General features: G+C 37.0%; 1 protein-coding gene across 1 annotated transcript in view; it reads left to right on the top strand.

Annotated features, from left to right (window-relative positions):
• The window catches only part of LOC150095720 (uncharacterized), a 245880-nt gene extending 224781 nt beyond the window's left edge, over positions 1-21099 (top strand). The window contains exons 14-15 of the mRNA XM_090409701.1: positions 2012-2088; positions 17655-21099. Of these exons, the coding sequence (XP_090265827.1) occupies positions 2012-2088; positions 17655-17709 (132 nt within the window). The 3' untranslated portion in view covers positions 17710-21099. The remainder of the gene's footprint in view (positions 1-2011; positions 2089-17654) is intronic.
• Positions 21100-21418: the final 319 nt, after the last annotated feature.

The raw sequence follows: 21418 nt of genomic DNA, 5'->3' as shown, positions 1-21418 counted from the left end.
GAAGTTTAAACTAACTTTACTGAAAACTTGCCTCATTTGATATAAAACTTTATAATATTATTTACAAATGTACTGTTAAAAGCTATTATTCATATTAAAAAATCTGTTTTTACCTGTTACACTAAATCTTGTTAAACACCACCTTCACCCCTATTTCAAATAGTAGGCAGAATTTTTAACCAGCAATATGGGTAGATAGAGAGAGAATGGAAAACTATATTTTTATCTATTATAGAACTGCACAGTTGACTCTCATATAGCAGATACCCTAACACACTTGCTCACTATATATTTATAGTGAGCACAATAAAATAATATTGTGCTATGAAATAACATAATGCTATTTTAAAGAAAACTTACTATGGCAAATAGTTCACTATAACAAACTATTTCCAAGTTCCATATGCGGTACGTGGTAGAATTGAAGTAGCTTTTCGTTGAGACAGTCCATAAACTGACATTTTAGTATATCAGCATAATATGGTAGATTCGAATATTTTTTGGGAGGAATTTTCTTAGTGATTGTTCTCACAAAATTCACTCTTGAAATAGAAAGGACAACCAACTACTCTTTCTGGATACATTAAAAACTTTTCCTTTCAGATCAGCATGATCTGAAAGAAAAAGTTCAGCATTATTACCAACCTAAAAATAAAACACTTCATATTTTAGAATATAAAATGTATATTTGTACTCAGATGACTAAGTAAATAGTTAAATTAGAGAGAATCTGGAACCCCTCACCTACAGGTGCGGCTTATGGCTGGATTATCTAACACTATGGATGGTACTAATGTACAATACAACTTTTTGCAGGTTGAATTAATAAAAAAAGTGCATCTAGGATTGGTGAGTGGGGGTAGAGACACATCATCAGGTAATATACAAGGGAAAAAGTATTCCTGAGGGAGTTCGGGAGAGGAAACGGGATATGCATTACTCAACAAACATAGTCCTAGTGATTAATGGAGATCATTTTGGAGAAATGTTTTCTTCAGATAAGAAAAAGTTCCATAAGCCATTTATTCAAAGTGTGGCTTATCATCTTCACTGCCTCTGAAAATTTTTTTCTTATCTGGATTTTTTACGATTCACTTATGTGATTTGATATATCATATCTGGCAAATGAACTAGGACCTGATTTGTCACAGATGTTATATCAGGCATCATCCTTTTGTTCTTCAAAGTTGGGTACAGTAATGCATATAAGCCCCCCCCCCCTCTCCTAGTATATCAATATTTGGTAGGATTGTTAGCATGCTTGCTTTTATGCACTTTTTGATGTGATGCTTAGAATTGAATTCACTGTCTTGTTGATTACCTTGCTCCCTCTTCATTGGCTTTTGAAATATGCGATTGATTATAACCTTGTGTAATTAAGGTTATGTGTAATTATTATTATTATTTCATGACAGCTGCAAGGAGTTCAAAGACTTATTGAGGGAGGGCACCTACTCTACAACTCTCTGTCTATCATCTACACCTACGCCATCTACCGCTCACCACTACTATTTTTTGTTTGTAAATTGCATGTGTCCTAAAGGCCAATTTGTCTGTATGCAGAATGAAAAATCCAAGTTTCTACTGCTACCTCCATCGTATGAGATCGGAAAACTCACCTTCAATTGAGAAAGCTCATTAAAGATTCCTCCTGTCCCAATGAGAATCGAGCTCAGGCCTTTTCGATCAAAGGGTGCAATGTACTGTCGTTCTTCCAATTACGCCACGGAGGCACTGTTGTGTGGTATTGGTTTACTGAACCATTTAGCCATTGTTAATGAAAGTATATTGTCATAATCAAATTACAAATTTGCCGTAAGTCGCTAACTTGAAGGGTTAGCTTATTTTATTTATTTTTTTAATTTCTTAAAATTTGCATATAGCAAAATTTCTTAAAATAAGATTGAAACATTGGAATGATGCATTTTTTTATTTTAAAAGAAAGGAACAACTTAGAAAGTTGCTTTTTTTGTTATAAAAAACAATTAAAAAATTTGATTTCTTGATTTAGTACTCTTCTCTGAGAGGGCGAAGAAAAGGATCCACACCAAGATCTACACCTCCATCACGAACACCACCAATTCCAAGGTAGAATTTATCATACATTAATATTATTCAGTGGAATAGTTTCATTTCTAGCTTAATTGATTACTATTATAACACCCACAAAAAGTTCAGCTGAAGTCCCATAGACACAGTGCTGTTTTCTAAAGAAAATGTATTCTTGTGATCTCTGTGAGTAGACAGTGTATCTACTATGTACAGTAAATAATGCAGTACAGTATTTAAAAACCACAGGCTCTATATTCAGTGTCCTTCAGTGGTGGTGTTGAAATCTTTTGTTGTTTATATTGTGTTTTGCTATTTGTTGGTTGTACTGCTTCAGCCTCTAAAGATGCCATCCATAAAGAAATGTACATTCAGTGGCACAGAAGGCTTCTGTACGAAAGTCTGGCTCTGCTTTGGATTTTTCAAAGTGGATGTGTTGCAAAAACTCCTATATGTATGCACCGAAAAATGTGAAAGATTTGTTGACTGTTTGGGTAAACTAGAAAAAGGACAGTGTTCACATATGTGAAAAGTGTCTGGATAGCAAATGGGAGCAAACATCAGGACTGTAGTAGAAGCGCTTCAGAGTTAGTGAAAATGAAAAGCGAAATGAAATGTCTAGAAGAAGATATTAAGCATCTAAAGGGGAAATTGGCTGATGATAAGGAGAAGGAGGAAGTTAATATTATGAAGAAAGAGTCAAAGGATAGTCGTATATCAGTGTATGGGGACTTGATCATTAGAGGTGTGATTACTAATAAAGTGCACAAAACATGCTTTCATGGTGGAACAATGAAGCAAATAACTGATGCATTGCAGAAAAGGAAATACCGGGCATCAAAATTAGTGGTAGTCATGGACGCAAATAACTTGGTTAGGGAGAAAAAGAATGTTGATAGAAACTTGAGGAAATTGTTGCAGCAGGTAAAGAAGAATAGTATTGTTGGGAGGCGTGTTGCCCAAATATGACAACAGGGAATTGAGAAGGAGAGCAGAGATAACAAATAGTAAGATGGTTGAGTTGCGTGAGGCAAAGGGGATTAGATTTGTAAATCTGTGGAGTGAATTTGGGCAACATGCCTGTGACTTTCCCAACAATACTATTCTTCTTTACCTGCTGCAACAATTTCCTCAAGTTTCTATCAACATTCTTTTTCTCCCTAACCAAGTTATTTGCATCCATGACTACCACTAATTTTGATGCCCGGTATTTCCTTTTCTGCAATGCATCAGTTATTTGCTTCATTGTTCCACCATGAAAGCATGTTTTGTGCACTTTACTGCAAGCACATCTTCACTCATATCCATCTTCCTCCTGCTGTACAAGTTGATAGATTACATTTGAATGGGCTTGGTGGTTGGGCATTTAGAAAGGCTATTGTTTTCTGAGAAGTCACAGAGTCAAAAAGTTAATGTAGCAAATGATCAGTCTACCTGTGAAGCAGGATAGTACAAATCAACAGATTGTACAGCAGGAGGAAGATGGATATGAGTGAAGATGTGCTTGCAGTAGCACAAGATGATGGAATGCATAAAGGTGAGGATAACACAGGTAGGAATGGAAATCAGTTAGGATCAGGGAAATGGGAGTGATCAGACCAAAGAGAGAGGTGTGGTGCAGCAGCTAGAATAGAGAATGTTGGTTTATACACAAATGCAAGGAGCATTCGAAACAAGAGAGCTGAGTTTGTTACATTGATTGAGACAGTATGCTCAGAAATAATCGGAATAAGCAAAACTTGTCTGTCTGAGGAGGATGTGATGTTGGGAATAGAACTAGAAGGATATATAATTTTCTGGAAGGATAGAAATGTGAAAAGAGGAGAGGGGAGTGCTGTTAATGATTGCAGAGGAATTGTGTCTACAAAGTGTGGAAGTTTATAGTGCATGCACAGATTTTGAATATCTGTGTGGTGTGCAGTTGAAATGAACACGTTAATATATCTGATAGGATGCTGTTGGAATGCAGAGAATACCGATTGTGAAATATTTAGGCAAATTAGTTGGGCATGTAAAAAGAAGGTGATCCTGATGGGAGACTTTAATTACAGGAATATAGACTGGAAGGAGGAGATAGTTGGGAACAAGGAGATCGAGTTTGTGGAACTTCTGGGAGATAAGTATCAGCATGTGGTTGAAGCAACTAGAGGCTTTAATGTTTTGGATTTGGTGATAACTTCACAAGATGTAGTTGTTAATGAAGTGTTGACACTGCTGCCAGTTGGTGAGAGTGATCATGAGGTACTTGTTTGGGAAGTGATGAAATGAGAAAAGGTTACTGTCAAAAATGGATACATGTGCAAGTGTAATGCAGGTGATTATAGGAAGCTCTGTAGTCAGTTAGCATCGGTATGTTGGGTAGATGAGCTGAGCAGAAAAGATGTTGACAATGCATGGAAATGACAATGCAAAAGGCAGTATCTGATAAAGTCAGTGTATGACTTCATACTAAGGGTTAAGCGAGTAAATAGAATGGGAGTGAAATGGATGAATGAACAGTGAAATTAAGCAAGCTGTGCTGGAAAAGAAAATGTTACAGAGGAGGTACAAAACAGTCGGTGGTGATCAGATCCATGAGGAGTATAAAGTATAGGCTAGAAGCTAAAAAGTTGATGAGCATGGTAAAGAAAGAAAAGGTGCATTGTAGGAGGAGATTGGCTGGTCAGGCCGAGGTTAACTTTTTCCAGAATTGGTGGATAGTCATGGCAGCAGAGACTAACAGCTACAAAGGATATAGTGGAATTATTGAATGAGAACATTATCAGCATTTATCATACTGGTGTGAATGATGCAGTGCAATATACGAGGGTGGTCTGAAAAGCTCTCGACCATAGATGGCAACACTATCGGCAAGAGATTTTTTTTCTTAGTTGGTATCTGTCATAAGCATCCATGTGAAATTGCAAGTCATTCTATCAAGTAGTTTGTTTTATACAGCTGTCTGAAGTAAAAAAGCTTTGTCTGTATCTCTTGAAATGGATAAAATTGAGTATCGGGCAGTTATAAATTTCTTTGTAAAAGAAGCTTTAACACCAAAAGAAATTCATTCGAAGTTCATAAAAGTTTATGGGCACTCTTTTCTTTCATTTCCAACAATTAAGAAATGGGCTGCTGAGTTTAAACGTGGCCTTACCAGCTTTGAAGATGATCCACGTGAAGGACATCCAAAATGTGTAAGAACACTAGAAATCATTGATCAAGTGCACGATATGGTATTGGATGACCGGTGAGTCAGAGTGCGTGAAATTGCTGAGGCTATAGACAGCAGATCAAAAACGCACTCGCATGAAAATCTCTGAACAGTGCTTGGAGCGTTTTAACAAGAATGAAACTGATTTTGTGCGTCCATTTTTACTATGGATGAGACTTGGATTCACCATTACACACCAGAATCCAAACAGCAGTCAAAACAGTGGACAGAAGCCTTGTTCAGTGCCAAAGAAGACAAAGTCTGTTTCGTCAGCAGGAAAGGTCATGCATCAGTGTTTTTGTATGCTAAAGGCATTTTGTTTATTAATTATCTTGATTTATTAGTTTATAATTATTAGTTTATTAATTTTCCCACTACCAAAACACCTTTGTGGGCAGGTGCATTGTCCTGATGAAAGATGATATTTTTCTTCTAGCCTGGGTAAAACAATAACCATGAATATTATTCCGATCTTTTAACCAGGCTAGAAGAAAAAAATCATCTTTCATCAGGACAATGCACCTGCCCACAAAGGTGTTTTGGCAGTGGGAAAATTAAGGGATCTGCACTATGAATTGTTGGAACATCCACCTTATTCCCCCAGATTTGGCTCCCTCTGACTTCTTCTATCTCTTCCTAAAACTCTTCCTTGCTAGTCAGAGTTTTTCTTCGAATCAAGAAGTGATTGCTGTAGAAGGGTATTTTGCAGATCTTACTGAGAACCACTACTGGGACAGGATAATGGCGCTGGTAAGCATCGCTGGAATAAAATGCATTAGTCTTAAGGGAGATTATGTTGAAAAATAATTTTGAAATTATAAATTCGTTTTTTCATTGTTAGGCTGAGAACTTTTCAGAACACCCTCATATAGAAGGGAGGCAAGTATTAGGAGAATTGGAAGTGAAATAATCAGAGGTGTAGCAGATGTTGGTTGGGTTAGATGTGAATAAGGCTGTGGGAATTGATGACATATCACCACATATTTTTAAGGAATGTGCAATACAGTGGCTATGCCCCTGACCTGGTTATTTAATGAAAGTCTTGCAGTGGGCAGGGTTCCTAAGAAGTGGAAAGAAGGCAAAATAGTACCATTCCACAGCATGGTTCTAGAACAGAAGTGTCCAACCATGGCCAGTCTGTATAACTGTGGTTGTAGTCAAGGTTTTGGAGAGATTGGTAAGGAATAGAATACAGGATTGGGTTGATGAAGGGTAGGTCCTGTTTCAGTAATTTACTTGCATTTTATGATAAAGTGACAAGTGTGTTAAGTAAGGGAGAATCATATACATTGATATTCTTAGACTTTGCAAAGTATTTGATAGATTACCACATGATAAGTTGGTGTACCAGCTGCTGAGGATGGGAATAGATAGTATATTGGTTAGAGGGATCAGATATTGGCTCTCTGAATGATACCAGCAAGTTTTGATGACTTTTTGGTATGGAGCAGTGTCTCAAAAAAGCAGAGTAACCAGTGGCATAGCTCAGAGTTCTGTTCTTGGGCCCCTGCTGTTTAATTTGTTTGTAAATGATATATCATGTGGACTGACTGAGGATATTCAGTTGTTTGCTGATGATCCAAAGATGGGAAGAATTATAAGTAGCACTTCTGATGTTAATTCTCTTCAGGAAGATTTGAATAGATTTTTTAATTGGGCAAAAGAATGGGGTTGTAGTTTTAATATCAATAAGTGCAAGGTGTTGCATTTTGGAGTGTAGAAATATAAGGTTGTGTACTATATTGATGGTGCCTTACTGCAGGAAGTGGATGAGATTAGAGATTTGGGAGCGATGGTTGACAGTAGACTGAAGTTTAGAGGGCATATTGCTAGTGTTGCAAAGGCTGTACATCATAGTGCTGCCATGATAAGAAGTACTCTAACATGTAAGGATAAGGAAGTGGTTGTGCTCCGATCTGGTCACCTGGTTTTCATTGTGAGGTGGAGACGTTGGAGAGGGTCCAGTGACGAGTGACTAAGACAATATGAGGACTTTGGAATCCTGGCTGTGGAGAGAGAGAAGTTAAAGAAATGTGGATTGCAGAGTTTGGTGGATAGGGAGAGAGAGAGAGAGGCGAAATATGATAGAGACATTTAAGTTAGAGGATTTTATCAGATTAATCAAGAGGGGATTATAAAACAAGTAGATGGTGAGAGGGGAAGAACCAGAGGTAATTCCTGGAAGTTGTGTAAAAGTGTGGTGAGGAGCAGATTTTTTTTAAATGGAGAATTGCCAGTGAATGGAACACATTACCAGAATATGTAGTTAATTCAAGTAATGTTAAAGATTTTAAGATTCTATATGATAAATATGTTGTCAGTTGAATGAACCTCCCACGATGAGTCTGCCAACTCCATGGAGGATGTAATAATAATATTAATAGTATAATATGACATTATACATTTTCATTTTAGAAATTATGGACTTTACAACGGTGTTATAAATAACTCTTTTAATCTCCCGATGTTTCGATCTTCATATTAAGATCATCAGCTGGAGTATATACAAATATACAAGGACAAACTAAGTTACATTACACACAGTAAGCTAGAGAAACAATGATTTGATCACCGGTTATTCTACTGGCATGATTCTAGTGGAAAAAAAAAAATTACAAATTAATTAATTATTTAGAAACTACATCAAAGCTAAATTCTATTTAAGGTAACATGAGAAAAACATTCTTTCTTATAGATAGTCTTGTTTCAGTAACAATGATGTTCTATTTTTAACATTACAATTGCTATTTTAGATTTAGGATTCTGGATTACCTACAGTCCTGTTTATAGTTAACTCTTAGAGAGAAAAGTTGAATATGTGCCTTCCATATGCTTGGGATTTTTAGACCATCATTATTGTTCAGATTGGGGTGGTTGATAAGAATCTCACAGGCTTCCTTAAATTTGCATTCATACCATGTTTTGATGTGATGTAAAGAACTGGTGCTTTTCCAGTCAGTTCTGTGTAAAGTGTTCAGGTCATGATCCGAAAGGCCAGCTTCACCATAGTTATTATATTTAATGTGTCGTTTATGCTCCTTTTGTCTGATAGGAATTGTGCATCCCCTATATATGGTATATTACAGGTGCAATAAATACAGTATACTCCAGGGTGGGCCAGCAGAGGGAGTGGGTCTTTGGATGAGTTGAGTAAGCTTTTTAATTTTGCAGGTGGCTTTGAGGTTGTATTTTTGTAGTATTCTGTTTATTTTATCTGATGTCCCTTTAATGTAAGGAATGGTTATAGTTTTATTGTAGTCTGGTTTATCTTTGTTTTGTATTGAGGTCTTCAGAGAATTTTGTTAATAGTGTTTTGGCTGTAACCATTTTTTAGAAAAGTATTGCTGATAACTTTAAATTCATCTTTCAGAGCTTGTTCACTGGAGCAGATCTTCAAAGCCCTGTTTTTTAGAGTATTAATGCCACCTAGTTATTGTGTTGGGTGGTGGTAGGAGTTTATGTGTATATTATTATTATTATTATTATTATTACCACGGGCTACTCCAGGAGTCCTTAGACTCATCGAGGGAGGCCCTAAACATCATGTTCACACAGCTGTTCAACATTCTCACAGTATCTATCATACCTTGCCTTGAACTCGCTCACTGTCATAGCACCCACAACAGACTCTGGCAGCTTATTCCACTCATTTACCACTCTAAAAGTAAAGAACCCAGCTCTAACACCCCTGCTAACCACGCTCTTGCCCAGCTTCCATGGGTGTCCCCTAGTTCTCCCACCACCAGTCCTGATCTCAAAAATATCATCTGAATTAATCCTATAGAATCCTTTTAGCAATTTGAATGTCTCAATCATATCTCCCCTTTTTCGCCTATCAACTAGTTTCTGCAACCCACAAATCTTCAACCTGTTCTCATATGGTGCATTCCATAGACCTGCTATCATCTTAGTCACTCGCCTCTGGATCCTCTCAACCTCCTCCCCATCAAGAAGGAACCGAGGTGACCAAATCTGGGCACAGTAGTCGAGATGAGGTCCTATCAGGGCTCGGTACAGAGGTACAATAACTTGTTTTTCTCTGCTCGTCAAGGTATTTTTCAACAACCAAGTGAGTTGATGAGCTGATTTAGCTACTTTCGCAATGTGCCCCCTAAACTTCATCTCCCTATCCACCAACACTCCCAAGTCCCTGGCCTCATCAATCTCTTGGAGTACAGTTCCACCAATGTGGTATACTGCTGCTAATCTTTTCACTCCGAAATGCATAACCTTACATTTTGTCACATTAAATTGACATCCATTCTCCTTAGTCCAGAACTCCAATCTATCTAAGTCATCTTGCAAGACTTTGACATCTTCTGCATTCACTATCGCCCTACCCAACTTTGCATCATCAGCGAACAAATGAACTGTCCCACATAGACCATTCCCTATATCGTTAACGAACAGATTAAACAGCAGTGGTCCAAGAACAGAATCCTGTGGCACACCACTAGTCACAGGCTGTTTTTTGGACTCTACTCCTGAATAAACTACTCTTTGACATCTCTCCATCAACCACCCAGCTATCCATCTCACCAACCCTATATCCATTCCCATATGTTGTAGTTTACGGATTAGAATTCCATGTGGTATCCTGTCAAACGCCTTTGCCAGGTCCAGCAGTATCACTGTAAACCCATTTCCCTTATCCAGTTCAGCCGTCACCCTGTTATAAAACTTGAGCAAGTTACTGAGGCATGATCTACCCTTCACAAAGCCATGCTGTCCTCTGTACAGTATCTCATTTTCATCAATCCATTCCTGTATTTTTCCCTTGACTACTTTCTCCAAGACCTTGACAACGACTCCTGATATGCTGATCGGTTGGTAATTTGCAACCATAGTCTTGGATCCTCCTTTATGCAGTGGAACTATTTTCCCCTATTTCCTTCAGGACTAAGCCAGACCTGAGACTCAGATTAAACAACATGGTCAAGGGCACTGATAATTCATTAGCCGCTTCATGCAAGACCCGTGCCGGTATATCATCCAATCCCACAGATGTATTCACATTAAGGTTCTGTAATAGACTATTCACCTCCACTTCATTCATCACAATTCCCATATAAACTAATGGTTCCTTCATTTTTTCAACGTCACCACCTGGATGATATACTTTTGCAAAGTGCGCGCTCAGTAACTCCACTATATCGACTGGTTCAGTGAACTCTTTACCATCGTCATTCCTTAAAATCATTTTGCCATGTACAGTTTTTCTCTTGCTTGCAGCATATTGAAAGAACTGTTTGGGATTCTCTTTTGCTTGAATAGCTAGTTTCCTTTCATAATCGGCTTTTGCTGTTTTTACCACACTCGTTACCCTTCTAGCCTGTACTTTATACCGTTCGTGTGCCTGCAGGTCACCCCTTTCTTTAAATTCCCTCCATAGTTGTTACTTTTTTTGCAGCTCAAGCTTAATGGTGTTATTCATCCATTTAACCCCTCCTTGTTTCACTATTCGGACCTTAGGTATACAATCAGCCATAACCTCTTGTAAATGCTCTTTGATCACTTCCCATGCTCTATCGACATCCAGCCCTTGCAGTTGTACATGCCATGGCACTGATCCAAGCAATCTCCTAAGCTTGCCATACTTGCCAGCACAGTAATTCCACATATGCCCTGTCTTAATCACAAATTTCACACCTTTAGCCACCTCCCAGGTCAAGACCTTATGATCACTCTCACCAATAGGTGGCAACATGGTCATATTCATTACAGTCAAATTCTCAGATACTATTACCAGGTCAAGCACTCTCACACCCCTAGTATTTTCAATTACATGCTGTTTCAGATAGTTATCCCTTAATAATTGAATAAAATCCATTTCCTTCCTCACATGTGTCCTCTCCTCCTTCCAATCAATGTTACCATAGTTGAAATCCCCCATAATAATTACCCTCCTTCCACTCATTTCATCAATTTGTTTATGCATACCATCTCCACCATCTATTCCATCACCTGGTCTATAGCAGCACCCAACTGTATATTTTATTCTGCCAGTATCAATCTCACACCAAATAGCCTCAAATGAGCTCCTTTCGCTATCCTGCAATACTTCAATTCTCCTTGGCTGCAGTTCATCAGCTATCATCAATAACACCCCTCCCCCAATTTTATTCTCTCTGTCCCTCCTAAACATACTATAACCTACACATTCTATCCCACTAACTATATCATCTTCCGTCAGCCATGTTTCACTAATGCCAATAACCTGTGGCCAGGAAGAGCCAATCAAGGCCAAAAATTCTTCCTTCTTGTTCCTAATACTCCTGGCATTAGTATACATGAATTGCAGTGTTCCCTTTGTCCCACCCCTATCTTGATGCGTTATTCTAAATATCCCATTCCCATTTTTTGTCCTTATTGCTGGCTCAGGTACATCATATACATTTTTACACTCAACTGTCTCACTGATGTCTGGATATCCACTTCCCCCCCCTCCTTGGTAGTTCTAGTTTCCCTGGTTCTGCACATCCATTTTCACTTCATTCAGCAACACTTTTTCCAGTCTCCGCACACCAAGTCCATTCAAATGCAGTCCATCCATCTTGTATAAGTCCTTTCGCCCATCAAACTCATTCCACACGTCCACAAATTCCACACCACACCGTCCGCATAACCTGCGCATAATATCATTTGCGATTATGGCCCTCCTTCTAAACTCCTCTCTGTCATAGCGCGGTAACAGACTCACCATTCTAACTCTGTCACTCTTTTCTTTTGCTACCTTTAACAATACTTTCAAGTCCTCTCTCATAAAAAATTTATCACCTTTCAATTCATTCGTACCAGCCACAATTGTTATTTCTTTCACCCTCTGTTTTTGCACTCTAATGCTCTCACTTACATCCTTAAATTTCGCACCCGGCAAGTACGATTTAGTTACACTCCCATCTATTACTCCTCTTAATAACGAGTCACCATACAATACTCTCTCCTTCATTTCGGAAACTCGCCCACGCTGTTTATTTCCGTTAGCCGAATCACTCTGGAAAGAGTTTTGCAGGTGCTCTAATTGCCGCTGCGCATCTTGTATCACTGCGCGCAGCCTAGCGATCTCACTTCCTACAAATAATTCCTCATTTTTTTTATCATTCAAACCATTTTCTCTTTCTGTATAATTGCTCTCACTCTTTCTTAGATCACCGCTCACATTGCCATCTTGTACACCGCAATTCCCTATCGAGCCACTATTTTCACTCGCATTCTGGCTTTCTTCGACCATAACTGTCTCACAACCTGACACATACTTCGACTCCTCACTTTGCATACACTTTCTACACATTCTCCCACCACTATCACTTTCAACCCATACTCCAGACTCATTCGGGAATGCATACATTCCACACACATCACACCGGACAAACTCTCTCACACTACAGTTTTTGAACAATGGCGTCGTATTTTTGGACGCCATTATCTTACGTCGCATTGGCGCCATATTCAAATATATGAAACGTATCGTTAAAGACTAAATTAATTTACGGAATTTACACCAAAATCACACAGGCACAACACGCTACCAAATTTAGACAATATTACGTTATGATTTTTAACATTTATTCTAATTTCCATTCAAAATTGTACTTAGCTTTCGGGAGCTCCCTGAAATACGACCGTTCCCCTGGCACTCTCGTTCTCAACTCCCATTTGCTCAGCTTCTGGTACACAGTGAATGAAGACTACCAGAAAGAAGACATGTGAGTAGAAACAGAAGTGTGTTCTGTTTTTCAATCTCAATTGTGAACTGTATGCGTTTGTGTTGTTTGTTTAGGTGGCTGAGGAAAGTGTCTATTGTCTGGCGGCCATGGGACTAGATCGCGAAAACATCGTCAATGTATCTAAACCAGACTTTGGGTTTTAAAGGAGAGGAATCTGGAGCATGTTGCTCAAAATGTTCCATATAAAAGTTAGCAATAGGGGGGGATAATGGCGAGCCCATGACTGTGCCTTCTTTTTGTAGGTAGAAAGCATTTTGCCAAACAAAATAACCAGAATGTAATACATGCACAAAGAGCGCCATGATATCTGGAGGAAATTTGTTTTGTAAAAGAAGTATTGTGTCATTGATTGGGACATTTGTAAAGAGGGCAGAGGCATCAAAACTGACTAATAAATCATCTTTTTCTAATGTAATGTCTTTGATTATGTTTATGAAGTGTTGTGTGTTTCTGATATAGGAGGGGGAATGACCTACTAACTCCTTGGGTGTTGCTGCTAATTTCTTGGCTAGGTGATTTGGGCTATCTATACCTTCGACTATCGGCCGGAGTGGTGTGTTTTGTTTGTGTATTTTTGGTAGGCCGTAAATTCTTGGGGAACAAGCGTAGTGCGGAAGTAGTTTTTTGACTGTGTCTTCTGGCCATGTAGTAATTGATTTAAGTCATTTCTCTGTTTTCTTTTTTATTCTATTGGTTGGGTCATAGTTAACATGTTGGTATGTACTATTGTCCGAGACTAGCAGATTCATTTTTTCTAAATAAGTGGTTCGGTTTAGAATAACCGTGGCACTTCCTTTATCAGCTCTAGTTATTATGCTGTTCGGATTTGATTTTAGTGATTTCACCGCTGTTAATTTGTGTTTTGAAGTTACTTGTTATTGTTTTCTTATGATTTATATTTAAAATGTTGGCAGTTTCTAAATGTATTTTGTCTGCTATGTTATTTGGGATGAACCTTAAGCCTCTTTTAATATTACAAATAAAATCCAGTTTGTTCATCGATCTGGGTGCTAACAAAATTTAGACCTTTGCTAAGTAGTGAGAAGGCGTGGTTGGATAGGTTTACTACGTTACTGTTACCTGTCAGTGATTGGTGGCCCCTGGTGCTTCTTGTTAGTTGTTAAACATTCACTATGGAGAAATTCGAATATGTGTATTGGTTTTGTCGAGCTTTTAGTCTATGAAATTTGTATATGAGATTTTCTTTCTTAGTTTGAAGGATGTGGTTCGCCATGTTGTCCGTAATCTTTTCGAGGATAATCCAAATATCAGCGTTTAAGTAACTTGAAAGTTCAGATTTTTCATTTTGTACCTGATTTAGAGTAGCGATTAAGTTTTTTCTTGTAGCCTAGATCTCTTCTCTGGGTAACACTTTCTCCATGCAGTGGTATATTCTTTGCGCCTTTGTTGAGGTAAATTTTCTCTTTAGTTTGATGCAATTCGGAATAATATTGCTGTCCCTACATTGTTTTAAAAAAGCCAGTCGATTGATCAAACCCGAAACATGAATCTTCAACTTACCGTATTGATTGCATCGCTTGTGGGTCGAATCTCCATGGATTATCAGAATCCTTTCTTTTAGTGTTGCACGGTGATCAGCATTCATTTTAGAAATTATGGACATGGACTTTACAACCATGCTATAAATTACTCTTAATTTCCTGACGTTTCGATCTTCATATTAAGATCATCAACTGGAGTATATACAAATATACAAGAACAAGCTTACACACAGTAAGCTAGAGAAACAATGATTTGATCACCAGTTATTCTAGTGGCATGACCTCTAGTGGAAAAAAAAATACAAATTAATTAATTATTCAGAAACTACATCAAAGCTAAATTCTATTTAAGGTAACATGAGAAAAACATTCTTTCTTATAGATAGTAAGTATACTATCTATTGATCAAATCCAAAACATGAATCTTCAGCTTATCGTATTGATTGCATTGCTTGTGGGTTGAATCTCCATGGATTATCAGCATTCATTTTAGAAATTATGGACTTTACAACTGTGTTATAAATAATTCTTTTAATTTCCCAACATTTAGTAAGTAGTACTAACTAGTACTACTAAGTAGTACTAAATAGATAGTTAGTATACTATCTATAAGAAAGAATGTTTTTCTCATGTTACCTTAAATAGAATTTAGCTTTGATATAGTTTCTAAATAATTAATTTGTATTTTTTTTTTCACTAGAGGTCATGCCAGTAGAATAACCAGTGATCAAATCATTCTTTTTCTATTTTACTGTGTGTAATATAACTCAGCTTGTCCTTGTATATACTCCAGATGATAACATTAATATGAAAGTCGAAACGTTGGGAAATTAAAAGAGTTATTTATAACACGGTTGTAAAGTCCATAATTTCTAAAATGAATGCTGATCACCGTGCAACACTAAAAGAAATGACATTATACTTTTCCCCCTATAAAATCTGTTTGATTTCAGCCTCCTATTACAGGACCCTATTCTAGATCAGCTAGCAATTCTATTCCCGTGCTAGTGAATAAAATCTAACACCTTTTATTTGTCTAATTTAAGGATTAAAAATTTTTTTTTTATTTATTTCACTCTCATTGTCATTTTTATGGTTAGTTCAACTGAATGTGTTAATTGTTTACTGTATGAGCTTGAACTTGAAGTGATTGTTCGGCTAATGAGTGCTAAAAGCTAGCAACCTGGTGTATGCAACATTGAGCATGCTGCTACCTTATCAGCACATGAAGAAACCCAGATGGTATGAGTACTATGAGTTACTAGAGCTGTTATACCATCTGAATTTTAATTTCAGCAGTAGGGGCTGATATAATATCACATGGATGCGAAAAGTGTTCAGCAGAACTGGCTGTTCCTTTGACCATGCTATATAATTTGAGTCTCAGAACAGGAAAGCTTCCACAGGAGTGGAAAGAGTATGATAATCCCATTGCAATATCTCTGGAATGATGGTGAAGATTTCTGAAAAGTTAGTAAGAGCTCATATGCAGAAATGGGTTGACAGAGAATCTATAATTTGCAATGAGCAACATTGGTTTACTAAGGTGAGGTCATGTTTCAGCAACTTGCTCACATTTTATAAAATGTTGATTTTGAGTTAGACGAGGGGGAATGGATACATTATGATACTTTTAGACTTGGCTAAGGCTTTTGACAGGATATAACATGGAAGACTTGCATAAATTGAAGAACATAGGATTAGATTATAAAATATTAGTATGAATAAGAGGATGGTTGACTGATGGATATCAAAAAGTGATATATGGGGGATGTGAATCCAAGATTTAAGGTGACCAGTGATATGTACTCCAAGGATCAGTCCTTGGCTCATTGTTATTCAATCTTTATATTAATGACATTGGGAAGGATTTGACAAATGACATGCAATATTTGCAAAGTGATTTGAATAAGCTGGAATTGTGGACATGAAAATGGCTGTCACTAGCAATATTAACATAACATAACAATATTAATAAATGTAAATTTATTGACTGAAGCTGAAGTATTTTAACACTTTTGAGCTGCAATATAGTTTTTCCTTTTACTGCATTACTGTAGTTTGGGCAGTTAAGGTGGACAATAGTTGCTAGTTGAGGGGTTTTGATGACTGTAAGTGGTAGTGCACATTGCTTATATTGCTGCTTAGGCTGCAGAAACCTTTTTTTTTTTGGTAAGAATTAATGTTAGTGGTTTTTTTTTTTTTTTGTTTCATGGTTGGATTTTTTAAAACTATTTTTTGTGGGAGAATTTTTGTGATCTGCAGTAAAGTCATATTTCTTTGGATTGTGATCCGTGATATCGAGAGAAGAAGAGATAAAAGAAAATGTGACATACAGTGAGAGATGACAGACTTGCAAACATAATGCCCACAAAAACTATTAAAGTAACTGATATAACTACACGAAAGAACATACGAGAATATAAGAACATACGTTACCTTCATTACTCTGCTATTAGCATGCCCTACCTAGTGACCTGCTTACAGAACTGTCATACTGCTATACCCTCCAATGGGGGGAGAGTCTAGGCCTATACAATATGATTGATATGTCACTGAGGGTATCACTCACATTGCATGTGGGAAGAGATGGGGGACTGGAAGCCTTGTTCTAGTGACCAAACATGGCTGCAGCTACTTCAGGCTTCTAATAAGCAAGGTGGTGGTATTTCACTAGGCAATGAGAGACATTAATTAGCAGTCTAGTTTGCATTTCTTCCAACTGGGAAAGGTATGCTTTTACAATAGCAGTGCTTGTCAGGTTTGCCAGAAGTTTTTGGAAACAGGCTATACTGCAGGAAGGTCAGGAAAACTTGACTGCAAGAGGCTACATACATTGCACATTGATAACCCTTTAGCAGCCCTTATATTTGTTTGTCATATGCTTTCATATGGAAGATTTTTGTTTTGCAGGAGGAAAAAGTGTTTGTCTGTGTGGGGGGAGGGGAAGGAACTGTTGACTTACTAATAGTTAAATTCTTTCCATCCTAAGGGCAATGTGTTGAGTCAGACTGGCATAGCTCACTGAAATGTTTAATTAAAAATGCAATAGTTTATACTTAAGTTAAAGATTGAAAAATTGCAATAATACCTATGTGCAAATAGTTTATTTATATATTTGTTCTGTTTTTTATATAATAACATGACACTATTTTCTACATTAATGAGAAACATTTTTATTTTCAGCCCATCTACTCTAAGGCGATCCACCAGCTCTATTCCTCAGAGTTTTAAGATGTAAAAATTAAGTGTAAAAAAAAAAGAAGAGAAAAAAGAACTATGGTGCTTATAAGAATTAAACAAGATTAGATCTATACATTAGTGTTATTGTACTATTTTGTGTAAAAACAAAAAAAGACCAGTTGAAAGTCAGCTTGACCAGTATTTAAACGTGACTTCATGGCAGCTGAATTTCTTGTGAGAATCTTTTAGAGAAAATTCTTTCACATAAATGCTACTGTTACTTGTGCTAAGTATGTGCCAAAATTAACACATTAATCATTTGTGCATGTATATATGATATGATATGCTGTTAAAAATGGACGAGATTAGTACAAAAATATTTACAATATCTATTTTATAGTAATTTTCTCCAAGAGCATTTTAATTTCTCAGTGAATATTATATCTCGAGATGTCATTCAGAATGCTATACTATGTATATTTGGAGATGAAAATGCATATTTTCAGATACTTTTCATTTTTTTACTTATTAACATTCCACTTGTAAAGGATTAGGAGGAAATTTTTATTGTATTTTGATTGAAAAAGCTCAATCAAATTTTTAATACAAAGGATAAGTAACTCGGAACTGGTACTAGTTTTGGAAATGGTTATCATTGCTTGAATAATGAAGTCAGGTGCATTATGTGAAATCCATTCTGTTACATACACAGCAGTTTAAATTCATTCACTGTTTGGTCACTCATCACTGACTTGCTGTTAAAACATCACTCCCTGCTCTCCTTATGAGAAGAATTTTATTCAATTTCTGGAAATAACTCTGCTAAAGCTCCTGATTAATATCTTGAGTTGTTCAATTATATATTTCTCTCCTTTCTTTCTCTATCTGAGACCCTGAGAATTATTATTCCTTCAGTTTATTCTTATATCTAATATCCATGGTCCAGATATTCAATAATTTAAAATAAACTGTACACATTTATATCTATTCAGATCTCCCTAGAGTTAAAACTAATCACATTTGTCATACTATATTTTAAATTCATTCATTCATTGTCCATATGCTCTCTTCTCTGACAATACAATCCCCATTACTCTCTACAGAAAAGCTTGGTATCTTGCTCATTATAAATAGTTTGAGACAGCCTTCAATAGCCCTGTTTTCTTATATGGATTTTCAAGTTTGTGAAGAAGACACAAATGATTGACATATGCATAGACAGTATAGTCTACATAATAAAGCACATCATTATACAGCTTCCAGGGATGTCCCCCATGTCTAACCCCCCCCTCTCCCATTCTGTGAAAAATTTCTTCCACAAAAACCTGGTAACAACCCTTTACCAACTTAAATGCTTCAATCATATCCCCTCTTTTCATCTTATTCATAAAGCTTTGCAAACTACATTCCCTCGATCTGTCTTCAAATCCCACATACTGATTTGAATAATCGGGCTTAGGTTTCTTTATGGATTTCATGAAGTTAATCTGTAACAATACTGACTGGGGAATGCAGTCTCCTTGGAGAATAGCTATCAGGGCATGACAGTCTTCATGGTTCTGACATTTTTGTTACCTACCTCCAAATTTGTATCATACTTTCCTTATCTCTCCAAGGAGTCTCCACATAGTTTAGTCAGTTTTGAAGATGCCCTTTGGTTTAGAAAGACATGGATTTAAATTTGCCTGGACTATGGAAGAACATTTATAAGGCTTTTCGTCTGAATTACCCTGTTTTTCATGGGAGTTTGAAGGAATTTTCTCTTAAGAAAACCAGCCAGAACATGTAGATAAGACATGATACAATAGTTTTAGTTGCTTCTGCTATAATTCTAAATAACAAAAACAACTTTATCTCTCCACCACCTAAGGCAACTAAATACATGCATAATAGTTTGACTGGTCCAAGATATAATAAAAGAAACAAACTTGATGAACTATGCCTGGGCAGGACGAAGCCAGAGGAAACTCTGATAGAGGTCTGCAGTGGTTCTGACATGCAAATCGATCGTCAGACCAGGATATAGGGGCGAAAGACTAATCGAAGTTTCCCTCAGGATAGCTGGTGCTTGAGGAATGAAGAGATGTTGGAGAGGGTCCAGAGGCGGCTGACTAAGGTAGTTTCTAACCTTTGGAAGCTGTATAAGGAGGGTGTGAGTAGGGGAGTGGGAAGCAGGTTTTTTTTCATGCAGAGTTGTGAATGATTGGAATGCCTTGCCTAAGATTGTGGCATCTGCAGAGAATTTGAGTGTGTTTAAAGCACACTCAAATTCTCAGTATGATGAGCTGTGTGTTTGATAAAAGGACCTCCTAGATGAGTCTTTGACTCCATGCGGTCTTGGGTAATAATAATAATATTTTTCTCATTATTGCAGTCATCCTTTGCATTGTCTTCGCCACATATTGTGTAGCATTAAGCCAAGATCTTTTCCTGTTCTCTTCTTCCCACAAATCATGTGTGTGTCAGACAGGCTCCCATATTTGAATTTCAAAATATAAAAACATTACATTTAGCTATCTTGAATGAAATGTCTTATGCCACTTCAGCATAGCTAAATGTAATGTCTTTTTTCATTTTGTAGTCCATTGAAACAGAACAGACAATCTGTCTTTCCCCACATTCTTTATATAAAATATTGTTTTCTGAATATTTAAAAATATTCAATTGTAAAAACATAGAAATACTTATTTTTCTCAAGTAAATTTTACCCTTCCACCCTAGATGCTGTAAGTTCTGCTTGGATTGTTGACAAATCCATAGCAAGATCACACAATTCAGTTTGACTGTAATCAGTCAAACTGAGTAGTGAGGCATACATCAAAAGGGAGACAAAAAATTCTATTTCTCTTCTACTCCATTTGTTTACATAAACAAATAGAGCTAGAGCAGGCATTGATTTTTTTTATGTTCTCTATTTTATGTTCAAAATATAGTTTGATTTTTTGATATAAGCAATAGCAGGTTTCTTTTGTGACAACATTTCTGTTGCAATTAAATACTAGAAGCTCCACAACAAACTACATTGTGATAAAAAGAACTGACAATAAAGTGTTCCTATAACCCAGTGCTTTTAAGATGAGCAGGTAAGGCATGTCACAGCGTATATTGATATTTTGCATCACTTCCTTATGAATGCAGGTTCAGGGAGTGTGGATTATAGAATATGAGTGCATATGGGAAAAGTATTTGATTGAAGGACAAGATGCTAGGAGATAATCATATTTGACATTGTTTGGATAAAAAGGTAGTAGAACAAAATTTCCCAACTTCATGAGTAGCAAAAAGTTTAAATGGATTGCCCAAATTGGTCTTTCTGGCTACTAGTCTAAATGCTTACTTAAGGAATTCACAACGTACAGTAGAATATAAATTAAATTACACTTTAATATATATTTCCGATATTTCGGCAATGTCACATTGCCATCTTCAAAGGAACTTAAGATAAAGACACGTGCACACAGGCACTAACCACAGTAAATGAGGATGAAGAGAGGAAGCTATTGTGTTTCCTAAAAGTCCTGATGGTGCCCTCTAGCGGGCTATGTAGGTATTCTTGGCCATTGGGCTGAAGGTCTTCTGATGTACTTCTCCCAAATTTGGGGCAGTCTCATGCAACCAAGAATACCTACATAGCCCGCTAGAAGGCACCATCAAGACTTTTAGGAGAAACAATAGCTTCCTCTCTTTGTCCTCATTTACTGTGGTTAGTGCCTGTGTGCATGTGTGTTTATCTTAACTTCCTTTGAAGGTGGCAATGTGACGTTGCC

This window comes from Typopeltis vanoorti, chromosome 20 (genome assembly GCF_054136105.1).
Source record: "Typopeltis vanoorti isolate ZY-2024b chromosome 20, IOZ_Tvanoo_1.0, whole genome shotgun sequence".
NCBI classification, from domain to species: Eukaryota; Metazoa; Arthropoda; class Arachnida; order Uropygi; family Thelyphonidae; genus Typopeltis; species Typopeltis vanoorti.
This window is presented reverse-complemented; position numbering and strand designations above follow the sequence as displayed.